The sequence below is a fragment of the Beta vulgaris genome, chromosome 2, assembly GCF_026745355.1.
Source record: "Beta vulgaris subsp. vulgaris cultivar EL10 chromosome 2, EL10.2, whole genome shotgun sequence".
Lineage (NCBI taxonomy): Eukaryota > Viridiplantae > Streptophyta > Magnoliopsida > Caryophyllales > Amaranthaceae > Beta > Beta vulgaris.
The window spans coordinates 2,149,891-2,162,211 of record NC_079203.1 but is presented as its reverse complement, the minus strand read 5'-3'; the positions used below and the strand labels follow the sequence as shown (position 1 = coordinate 2,162,211).

The 12,321-nt window shown below is 33.0% G+C and overlaps 1 protein-coding gene across 2 annotated transcripts; it reads left to right on the top strand.

Moving 5' to 3' along the window:
* The first annotated feature begins 539 nt into the window (after nucleotides 1-539).
* LOC104887733 (cyclin-A2-2) lies at nucleotides 540-8,015 on the top strand. Of its 2 annotated transcripts, none has more exons than XM_010672455.4 (12): nucleotides 540-1,211; nucleotides 2,761-3,090; nucleotides 3,307-3,604; nucleotides 4,389-4,519; nucleotides 5,107-5,205; nucleotides 5,630-5,763; nucleotides 5,949-6,024; nucleotides 6,218-6,294; nucleotides 6,390-6,423; nucleotides 6,520-6,669; nucleotides 6,760-6,894; nucleotides 7,518-8,015. In XM_010672455.4, the coding sequence occupies exons 2-12, from the start codon at nucleotides 2,803-2,805 to the stop codon at nucleotides 7,569-7,571; spliced, it is 1,476 nt and encodes a 491-aa protein (XP_010670757.1). In that variant the 5' UTR covers nucleotides 540-1,211; nucleotides 2,761-2,802; the 3' UTR covers nucleotides 7,572-8,015. The 2 variants fall into 2 exon arrangements, with proteins under 2 accessions (XP_010670757.1, XP_010670758.1); XM_010672456.4 differs by having other exon boundaries at nucleotides 545-1,211; nucleotides 5,107-5,199.
* Nucleotides 8,016-12,321: the final 4,306 nt, after the last annotated feature.

The following is a 12,321-nucleotide window of genomic DNA, read 5'->3' as shown; positions in this document are numbered from 1 at the left end:
CATATCTCATAATTGATTTATATTTAATAATAAATTTCCAAAGCAAGTTTATAAAGGTTTTTAAAAACTAGCAAAAACTCGACAATGAAAATGTTATAACATTAAAATATTACCTATTTTATTACAATATCTGAACTCAAATTACCTTAAATTGAATTTGAGCATTTGAACTCGAAAAAGTTTAAAACTTATTCCAATTCAAATGAAATGTACAACCAAACCAGTAATCACCATTCACCCCTATAATTCACCAATGATCAAAACATTTTCCCAACTCCATCTCCATTCCAACCTTAATATTCTTCACCTTTTTCTTTATAGATTTTCCTAAGAAACCCACCAATTACATCACATAAAATATTTTCTTTAAACAAAATTAGGTAAAAATGTCCAATTAATAAAACATTCTTATCAAATCTTCACTAAAAGTATCTTGTAAATTATGATCACCCCTAATCCACCAATTATTTTCCCAATTCCATCTCCATTCCAGCCTAAAATATTCCTCACCTTTCTATAGATTTTCCTTAGGAACCCACCAATTACATCACATAAAATATTTTCTTTAAACAAAATTAAGTGAAAAAGTCCAATACTTGATTTTTTTTTTTCACCAAAAGTACTCCCCCTTCTCTAGACCCCTAGTAACTCCTACTACTAGGGACAAATAACAAAACAAAAATAACAAAAAAGTCTCATAACAAAATAACAATTTGCTTTTTACACACTCAAAAACCTTATAGTATTAAAATAAAAATAAAAATCTCATCTTTATTATTTCTCTTGCTCTATAGTCTAGTGAAATAGTGTATAGTCTTATTATCCCACCCCTCCCCCACCTCCACTGTCTGAATTTTGGAAGTTTAAACTGTGGCTCCTCCCGCTCCTCCCGCTCCTCTTTTTCTCTCTCCTCTTTTCTTCAAACTTCAACTTCACCTTCAACTTCAACCCTTTTTTATTTATCATACCCACCCACTTTTTTCTCCCTTTCTTTCTCTCTCTCTTTCTTTCTTTCTCCGCTCTTATACTTCAAATCTTTTTGAATGATCCATTTCTACAAAACCCTAATCGTAAATTGAACAATAATCATCGCCTCTAAATTATTGATTATTAATTTTTTATTTTTAAGAAAAAATTGTTCTGGGGTTTTTTTCGGTTTTTTTTTAATCTTGGAGCTTCTGGTTCTGTGTGTCTCATTCTCTTCTCATTAAGTAAGAAAACTTAATCCCTCTTTTTGTTTTTGTTTAAGTTTTTTTGGGTTTGATTTTGATTTTATGTTTGGATTTTGAGGAGTACCCACATTGTTGATTTTTTCTAATTTGATGGGAAAATCTGGGTTTATTGAAACGAAATTTCTGGGATTTTTTTGTAATGTGAAATTTCTGGAAATTTTGAGATAGATCTATGTGTTTTCTGGGGTTGTTTTTTTCTAATTTGACATACCCTTTACTTAATTTTAGTGGTTTGTGTGTTTTACATACTCCATTTGTGATGTTAATTCTTCTAGGTTTTCTGAATTTTTTTGGAAAAATTGTTGTTTTTTCTTTGTTTGAATTTGAATTTTGAACTTGAATTTGAGCTGGGTTTTTCTTTAAGATTGAATTTTTAGTGAGTAAAAAGAATAGGGTTTTGAGGGTTTTAAGGTTTATCAAGAACTTATAACATTATTTGTCCTTCTAAATTGTTTTTAGTGCATCCCAAGATTTTGTTGGTTTTTGACTTATGTAGTCAATCTCTACTTGATTTTGATGATGGCACCTTGGTGTGTTCTTACTTGATTTTGATTTGAATTTGAAAAAAATTAACTCTGATGGTCTCTGAAATCAATAGATCATCAAGTTAAAATTGTGGGTACATCTGATTTCATCCTATTTTCAAATATCTAGCATTTGTTTGCTCTCCTCTGTTTGTCAATGTATTCATTTTGTAATACATTTGTATATCCATATTGTTCATATATATATACATATATACTCCATTGGCTAACTAAGATATGCTTGTCTGAGACTCGAATACCTAGGATTTGTTAGTGTCGCTCGAAATTCATTACTCTTGAGTCTTTGAGAGTGATGGTTGAAGAGTGATTGATATTCAACTCACATCTTATCCATAGATTTTACTAATAATGAAGGAAATGTAGAGACATGGGAAATGAAATAGAGAATGAGTTCTGATCAAGGACCACCCACCTTATTCCATGGATGTCGCCTTGGGTTAAGAATAATCGGAATGTAACTATTCACATGATATGGTGTATTGTTCTCTTGGATTAAGGAAAAAAAATGAAATGTACCTTGTTAGGAGGGAGGGGGTGGGAGGTTTGAATTGAGATTCACTTGTTAGGGTTTCTATGACATGGTGTTCAGGAATTGATCCAAAAATCGATGTGAGAACATTCTCATGGATGGTTTTTTCTCCTGATAAAGAGTGATCAATTATTCAATTGTACTGAGAATGGTTGATAATTCTTTTCTATTACATTTGTAAACCAGTGATTTTAAGTCCATTGATGATGGGAGGGGGCGGCGAAACTGAGTGATAACTTAGATTAAGGCACTATGTTGATCTTGACTTGAGCACACATTTTAAATGTCATTGTGAAATGATGAGTTGTGATCATTTCTTCATATGATAATTGATATGTTGACATCTCCTATTGTTGTTTCATACTTGAGAGTTCACAATATTTTGCCGGAGCACTCTACCTTTCAAGCATTTGTGGCCTGGAGTTGCTGATTAAATTGAGGGTTTAATGTGCAGAATTTGAGATTGAGGCATACAGTGCTCTTCTACAAGGTCGACATGAACAAGGAAAACCTAGTTGCGACCAAAGTAGAAGGGCCTACTCCTCGCATAACAAGAGCACGGGCTAAAGCTCTTGGTACATCAGGAAGGTTGATCCAGAAGCCTCCTCGGCCTGACCAGAGTAGAGTTCTTAAAGCAAACTGTAAGCGATTAGCATCAGATGAGAGTAAATCGGCAGCTCCAGGTTGCAGTATTCAGAAGAAAAGAAGAGCTACGCTTACTGATGTTACTAATGTATTATGTGATAAATCCTACGCGCGCTGCTTCACTAGTGGGAAATTCCAGGCAAGCATACATTGATCTCTTGCAAACTAGTCAAGCTACAATATGCTCTAGAATTTCCTACATACCTTTCAAGTTTCAAGATGCTAGTCATCATGCCTTCACTTGAGCATAGATTTGTCTTGATTTTAGTGAATGATATTTTACATTTATATGCTGTAAGATTTGTTCTCTACATTGTATATTGTTCTGAAGTTCTTCCTCTTCCTTAATTTTCAGAAATTCAAGTCGGAGAAAAAAGGTCTCATCAGAAAGAGTGTTAAGGTGACCCCATCTGTCCCGGAATCCATGCAACATGATCATAATGATACAAAAGACAGAATTGCTGAAGATATATCGAAATTAACAGTAGCACCCCTAGAGGTTGCTCCTCTAGCAAATGATATAGTAGCTAGTGATATTTCAAACTTGAATTGGGAACACCATAAGCGCACGAAATTGGAAGATAGCTCACGAATTAATCTTATTTCTTGTGAAACAAGTGAGAGACCTGTGATTGCTCAAACATTTCATACAGGTGATAATTCTGTTGCCTTTTATCTAGGATTCATTGAGATGTTATGATGCTTTCCGTGTCTAGATTTTTCTTCTTCAGGGTTATTTCCTTAGTAGAAGCAACAGAAAACAGATATATTTGTTTATTAGGCTTCAATTCTCCTGTTCAAATTAAAATCTGACAATGCAAGTAAACATGACAAACGATGGACCATTAATAAGCAAGAGGGAGTTTAAATTGGATGGTGAATTCTTTGCTATACTTATGATGATTTGTTCTCCTGCTGGAAAAGTCTATTAACTCTAGGAAGTGCTTTACCATTGCGTATTATTTGATGATATTGATGTGCCCTGTAGATAAGCTGTCTGTCTTAAGAACATATGTTGGTTGTTGGTCAGGCAATTATTTATCACCGTAGGCTTTGTGATGATTGTATTGTCATTTTTTGAATACTTTTTCCCATCTGTATTGTATTTGAAAATTGTTCCATCAGTCCTTTGGACATAGCATTTTGGTCGATCAGGAATGATCATCATTTCATGTCATAGTGGATTTTGGAACATTATGCATGTTATAAGGCATTTAAGTAGTAAGAAGGCTTAGCTTCATTGAAATTTTATGAGTGTAGCATCAAAGATATATTAGACAGCGTCTTAAATTGCCTTACCTTCCAACCTAGGAAAAACAATGAGGTTGCGGGGTCCCAAGTTGAATCATACTATTGCATATGCTCTGTAATTTACTTTCATAATTTCATTTTCAGAATATTTGTAAAAACCCTGACAGTTTCTGGTTCTTGACACAGTGGACAAACTTCAAGACGAAACCGGAACTTCCAAGCATCCAAATGTTATAGATATTGATCAGAACCAAAAGGATCCTCTTATGTGCAGCCTTTACGTTTCAGATATATATGAGAACAAACGTGTTACAGAGGTATGTTTGCTGACACTTAAGATTCATTCCTGTAGCAAACAGTTATATGGTATCTACGTGCCTGTTGATGCTCTGCATCTGTGCTAACTCTGTAAGCCTTTTGGTTTTCATGCGTTTATCTAAAATCTATAGACGATAGAAGAAAAAAGTTCTTTAGATATCAGATCTCTTATAGGTTCTGAGACTGCTATGACTAGCTATATTACTTGGACTCGGTTACTCTTGTCATCCACGGGTTCATGTCCAAGTGTCCAACATGGTTTTTTGATAAAATTTCATGAGTTTGGCTCAAATGAGGCGTTGAAGTGCCCACACCCATGTGAGAGTATAAAGAATCCAACATGGGTTTATGAGGTTAAACGAAGAGTCTGATTAAGATAGGCTGGCCATGTATGATTCCTTTTCTGGAAAATCAACTATTCAAATTCTTGTCTTGTGTACTCTTACAGGTCAATTGATTCATTATTTTGGTCCTATATTCTGGCCTTAAGATTCCCTTGTGGATACGTGGCTTGTAGTGGTATTGTGCTCCAGCTATTTGCCTACTATAGTTCATTGATACATATTATGTTTTGGCAATTCTGCAGCTTAATCAAAGGCTTTTTGTCGACTACATGGAAACAGTGCAGCAAGATATTACTCCAAGCATGAGAGGAATTCTCATTGATTGGCTTGTGGAGGTTAGTGTATGTGTCTACAAACTTGAAAAGCTTTGTGTGGAAGTCAAAAGATGAACTTCAATGGATGATATTTTCATTTTGCCTACAGTACATTTCTTTCGATTGCAGTATATTATATGATATCTATTCATTTTAATCAAGAATCATATGTTATTTTTGCTTAATGAATTTCTAGTTCATCTTTTTTTTTTTTGTCTTTCTAAATTATTGTGTTTAATCAGAAAGATATTTGTGTGAGATAAAGGGAGAGTCATATTACTCATAGTTGTTGACTGAATTAGCATCAGGCTATGACACGCGTGCTTAATAATTGAAGACTTCAGAATAATTGTTTATTTTTTGATGTGAAAAGTAGCTTAAAATCTTTGAAGTATAGGTTTTCCCATGCACTCCTTAATTGTTGTAGTCTTTGGTTTGTGATTCATCTCAGGTCTCTGAAGAGTACAAACTGGTCCCTGACACTCTTTACCTGACTGTAAATCTCATTGATCGTTTTCTGTCTGGAAATTACCTGGAAAAGCAAAAACTGCAGCTCCTGGGAGTAACCTGCATGTTGATTGCCTCGTAAGTGGTGTTCTATACCTGCTAAAGGATTATACCTTCTAGGTCTAAGATTAACATTACAATAATCACCAGCTCTCCAGATTCAGATTATGTTGAAGTACACTATCATTCTAACAACTATTAGCAAATAGTATAAAAGCCAATTGACTAACTAATATTATTGTGCTCCTTCTTATGTTCTGTAGAAAGTACGAAGAAATGAGTGCCCCCCAAGTTGAAGACTTTTGCTACATCACAGCTAACACTTATGCCAGAGAAGAGGTCAGTGTCGATCTTATGACATTATGGCTTTATTCTTTTCACCCGAAAGTAATACAAATGAGGGTCTATAATTTGAGATAAGAGCTACCTGAATTCTGATATTCGTAGCCTGAAGTCTAATGATAACTTTAAATTATTTTTTTTATATTTTCATTTAGAATTATCAAGGTTCTTACTTATGCTTGATGAATAGGTATTGAATATGGAGAGGAAAGTTCTCAACTTTCTCTGCTTTCAACTATCTGTACCCACCATAAAAACATTTTTGAGGTTTGTACAATGTCTTCCTTCTGTCCTTGCATTATGGTCATGTTATCTTGACTCCATTAATTTTTGTTATTAATCATCGATTCTTTTACCCTCAGGAGATATGTCCATGCAGCTCAAGCTACTTACGAGGTATATATCATCAGTAGTAATGTACAATTGTTCAGATTAAATAGGGAGATAATCAGCTCTGAATCTCAAACGTGCAACATATTCTGGAATTTGCAGGATAGTTTGGTTGACTTAGAGTTCTTGGCGAATTACCTAGCAGAGTTGACTCTTGTAGAGTACAACTTTTTGAGATTCCTTCCTTCACTTATTGCTGCATCTGCAGTGTTCCTCGCCAGATGGACGCTTGATCAATCTGATCATCCATGGGTCAGTAACATAGTTAAAATTTTCATTTCTGTTCGGGTGCTAATATCTACCCTGCTAACTGGCTGTGGAATTGTGCATTATTTTCTATAGAATCCAACTCTGGAGCACTATACTTGCTATAAAGCTACAGAACTCAAAGTTACAGTGATTGCCATGCAAGATCTGCAATTAAACACCATCAATTGCACGCTTAATGCAATTCGGGAGAAGTACAGGCATGAAAAGGTAACTCACATTTCAAACTATTGATTGAATCTTCATGCTTGATAAACCAACGTATAGTTGTGAACGATGCTGGAATTTTGTTAGTATATATTACTTTCTCTGTTTTCCCTATTGCAACCTACATTACACTCTCACTTGGCTACTTCATGAAATTGTTCCATGATTTTGGCCTAAAGTTAAAAGTGTCAAAGTCCCCATACCCATGTCAGAGTGTCGAGAATCTGATATGAGTATTTGAGGTAAAATGTAGAGTCCAAGTAACATACTTGTAACAGTTCTCCATCATGGATGTTTAAAATAAGTTGCAACTTGCAATACACCTTTTCTGTTTGGTACATGGGTTCTCTCTTTCTTTCTGTTCATCACATCGACACCTTTCTTATATCTCTCCTACTACACGAGTATTCTTATCATACCTTGCATTCCCCTGTATTTTGCAAAACTAAAAGAAATATAGAGGAAGGGTATGTTCTATTCGATTGAATTTGACTTGCTATAAAAGAAAAGTCAAATATAAGTTGAACATAACACTATCGAAGTATATCTGTCATAATTATGCTAGAAATCTAGGACATGAGCATCAAAAGATATCTTCTAACAGCAAAAATATTGATGGTTTGCAGTTCAATAGTGTGGCAAATCTCTCATCTCCTGAATCAGTTCAGTCTCTTTTCTGAAGTCTAAAAATGTAGCTGATCCAATCCTGTACAAGATGAGTTAAAGATAATTATTCGTTGACATCGAGAACGGCTGATTCCCTCTAACCACAGCCACCTTCACAGTAGTTTTCTTCTTCTTCCTCCTCCTCTCATGTTAAAATTCTTTCATCTGTTTAATTTTTGTTGTAACGTCCATTATCGTTAAGTTCTGGCTCTCTCAGAACTCCTGTTTTGTTAGCCTGTTAGGTACCTGTGCAGCTGTGCTGTGGCATTAACTTACATATATTTGGAAATGCCCTTACAGGAGGAGCTGTCCTTTTTTCTTTTTTTTTCTTCTTTTAATCTTCTTAGGCTTCAGGAGCACCCAAGATTTACCCAGGGTTGCTATAATGTGAACATCTTGTAACTAAACCTGCAATTAGTATATTCTAAAATAAAGTCTTCACTTAAATTATCTGCTAATGGTGCCTTTCGCCAAGCGAAAATATGACATTGTGGAGCTACGTTCGTTTATTCCATATATGTTCATCTAGAGGTGGCAAACTGATCATTCGGATAGATTATCTCCCACTTGTACCTGAAAAGAAAGAGATACTTGGCTCCTCTTATGCTTCCAGTTAGAGCTATTATTAGATTGAATAGATATGAATCTGAATCTAATAGTAATTCAATAATGAGATGTGAAAACTTCCATAATCCATTTGTATTGGATGGGTGGTAAAAAAAATATGAATAGAGAGATTTGAATACAATGATTGGTATTTTGTTAAACATGACAATGTGACAACTTAAGTCTTGTATGATGTGGTTCTGTGTCATTGTTAGCATAAAAGGTTTACATGGAGTTTTATTAAGAGCATATTTTAGAAAGAAAAAAAAGATGTAATACTTGATCCGTTTCATTTTACTCGCTATACTTCTTAATTCACGGACTCTTAGACAATTTTTGGAGAAGAGAGAGGTAGAGAGTAAAAAGAAACGGGACCCATGAGAGAAGAGAAAGATGGAGAGAGTTTATTGCTCAAAAAAGAAGTGTAGCAAGTAATGTGAAACTACCCACAATGGAAAGTGTAGCGAGTATTATGAAACAGAGGAAGTATATTGGTGCTCAGATTGTAATTTGCGTAATTTGCATGAACTTTGAACAGATAATACTGATTCAGGAAAATGTTGGATTGATCCACCAGATAATCCACCCATAAAAAATTCATTAATTTTATTTGTTGGTTCCATTATGTATTTATGTTTATCCTGAGTTGTAGACTATTTACAAGTTAGACAAAGTTTCTCCCCTTGATCAGAGCTATGTAAACTTGATTCTATGGTTGTTTTCATTTGGAGGATCCAAAAATCTCAAGAAGTACTTCGATACGTTCCATCTTATTTGTTTGTGACGAGATGACATACCAATATGTTAATTTGGGAGGTAGAGTTTGAACAAATCAAAAGCGATCTAGCCCGTAAAATTGTTTGGTATTAGGGTATGGCCGAAACCGAATGTATAGTATTAGACCTTGTTTTATGTTTTAAATTAAGAAATACCGTGAGAAAATAATTAATGAAATTGATTTTTTTCAAGAAACTATCTAATATAATAAGTATTAGCAACTATTTTATATAACAAATTTCTACCTTTTGTTCGATTATGAAGTTCAACTAAATTTTCCGGAGCTTATCAAGTACATGGCTTTTTATAATCCATGTGGGAATAGGGGAGGGGTAAAGTACCCATATATATTGAATAGTTTGTCATCCAAATGAATACTTTCTTCATAACAAAATAGATTTTACACTTTTTAAATATGATTGTAACTAAATAGATGTTACACTTCTTTTTTAGGCAACAATCTCTCTCTATCTCTCTTGTCACATAAGTCTCTTTTTTTTCTTTCTCTCTATCTCTCTCGTCTTCAAAAAATTGTCTAAAAAAGTCTGTTTTGAAAAATATAACATCTATTTCGTTACGGAGTAAATATTACACTTATTTTAAAATATCTATAAAAAAAATGATCCCAATTAATTTGAAACAAAATGAGTAAAAACTTGACCACCTTGGCTAATGGCTACAACTAGTTTAGCACCCATTTAGAAAGTCTTGTTTTGACTCAGTTAGCCTTATATAAGTTTTTGGAGAAGTAATTATTACTTGTAAGATTCTAACATAGAATGATGCTAGACATCAGCTAAAGAAACAGGATAATATTTTTATCTACCCGCATGATATAGATTTGGATACTTTCTTGATTACAACTCGATAAAAACAATACTTTTTTTCTAGAGGAACAAAAAACATTGTTTAACGATTATATACTTCCTCTGTTTTATAATATAGTGCTTGTTTTTCTTTTTACACGGTTTTTGAGACGTAACTTTGACCTTTAATATCTTCAATTCCGTATTGATAAAAAATACACGTTGACACAAATCTAACAAGAACGCACATGAATATGTTTTTTTTTTTTATATATACAAATGAGAATATTCGGTCGAAGATTTTAAAGTTTAACCCATCAAAAATGAAGTTTGCACTATATTATAGGATGGAAGGAGTATCAACTAATTTTGAGAGTAACATTTTTGCCTAGTAATACACAAGACTTCCTTTCAAAAACTAATTATAAGCCATCCATTTATTATGGCACATAATTTTAGGAAATTAGTTGTACAAATATTATGGCTTTCAAACATGATGGGAGGTATCAAGGTAGCAAGGCTAATCTTTAGATGAATGAGAGATGGCCTACCTTTTTAGAGTTGGACAAAGAAAAGAATTTTTAAATAGAGTAGGTATTATTGAATTGAAACGAATGAAGTAGAAAATTGGGCACATTATTATAGGACGAAGAGAGTATAATCTTTACCGATTTTTTATAGAGGTAAACTTGGCATTAAATGATTGATGTGTAATATTGCAAGTTACATGTATGTTAATGGTTAGATTATGTTCTTTTCAATTTATTTTTGTTGATCTGAACTTATATAAATTTATTGGACTTTATTAGTTTTTATTAGACCTTATTTAAACTAATATCAACTTATTAGACCTTATTTTGTAAGTTTGTCAAATCTTATTTTCTTTGAACTGAGCTTATCAATACCAATCAGACATTATTAGACTTTATCTTAACTTATTTTTCCTCATAAGGTTGAAAATAAGTTGAATAGAACGACTAAAGTACCATGTGTTTTTGTTTTTCACAAATTTCAATTACCAATTATATTTATTTGAAAGGTTATATTAAGTGGTAATAAAAGTTTATAAAGAAAATACACGTGTCTCTTTATCTCTAATTGCTCTAACTTAATTTGTTTTACAGGTTCATGAATTTCTAGAGTCTTATTTCTTCTCACGGCTATCAAGTCTATGATATTAGAGGTGATTAAATGATGGGTCGAACCGTAGCAAAAAAATATTAGCCCACTTGTCGGACCGTGCCAAATTAAATGCCTATTTCTTGTATTCAAAACCCGCTTTTTCGTGCCAAAATTAGGTCATATCATATTTTGAACTAAAAAAACATTTTAAATTGCTCAAATTCGTCTCAAACAAAAAGAACGAGTCGAGTCCAATGACCAGACCCAATAAACTAGTCCAAGTCTAACCTTGATCAACTCTAGCTAAATTATGAACCTTACTCCCTTTCCCGACTTTCCAATATATATATATTATATATATATATAAGCAATAAAAATGTGTGAACCCATGATCCCTCACTTAATATGCTAATGCACTAACAACTACGCTATAATACTCATATTAGTCTTTTTTATGAGGGGAAAAACCATTCAAAAACAAGATACTTATTTCTATTTTTGAAGACTTCAAATGTATGTTGATAAATAATCCGAGACGTATCGTATGAGATAAAAACATAGTTCAAATCCAAAATTTCAAAGATGTTAGGTAAGTTGCCCACCAAATGAACCACTCTTGTTACTCTATTTGTTCCAATTTTCTTTTAAGGTAAGCCTTAAAACACATTGACAAAAATCTATTTACAAATTTCAGCCCACTATATAAATATTTATTCAGCTAGCCCACTTACCGTTTTGTCTTTTTTCTTTTTTTGAGGGGGGAAACTAGCCCACTTACTTCAAATCTCTGATCACATGAATTATTGCACTATAATATGCTTTTTCTTCTGGTTTGGGAAACTTACACCATCTTTTTTAGTTTTTACATTTTCATTGTACATCACTACTGTTGAACATAGAGGAAAACACATTTATTTCTTTTTTTTGCCAAGTATGCCAACTTGTGAATCAATAATATTTGTCGAATTTGATCAATTTTGGGATATACTTCCTCCGTTTCTAAATAAGTGTAACATCTGCATAGTGTTTACTATTCACAGTTTAAACTTTAATTAGCTTTGGTGATTTACATTTTAGGAAAAACATAGTCATGTGGGATCTTGTTAGATTTGTCTGAATGTGAATTTTTTTAATATCAACTTTTTATAATTTTTACTTATTGATAATTCAAGATATTAATGGTTAAAATAATGCATTGGCAAAAGTGAAAACAAGAAGTGTTGCACTTATTTAAAAACGGAGGAAGTAATTTTTGTGTTCAAAAAGAAGATACGGTTTTTTATATTGATTCCTTTTATGTACTTATATTTATTTGATGTGTTTACAAGTACTTGTGAGTTGTGAGAAGGGGGCTCTCGCTAATCATAATACTAAAAAATGAAATTTTTTACAAGAATTTTTGTTGATTTTCAATATGATACTCCCTCCGTTTCCTAAAGATCTTCCTTGTTAC

What these genes read in the sequence shown, in the direction of transcription:
- LOC104887733 (XM_010672455.4), top strand. Translation starts at nt 2,803, where the DNA reads ATGAACAAGGAAAACCTAGTTGCGACCAAAGTAGAAGGGCCTACTCCT. An exon ending in ACACTTATGCCAGAGAAGAG is followed by an intron (nt 6,025 to 6,217) that starts GTCAGTGTCGAT and finishes CTTGATGAATAG; the next exon opens with GTATTGAATATGGAGAGGAA. An exon ending in CAGCTCAAGCTACTTACGAG is followed by an intron (nt 6,424 to 6,519) that starts GTATATATCATC and finishes TGGAATTTGCAG; the next exon opens with GATAGTTTGGTTGACTTAGA.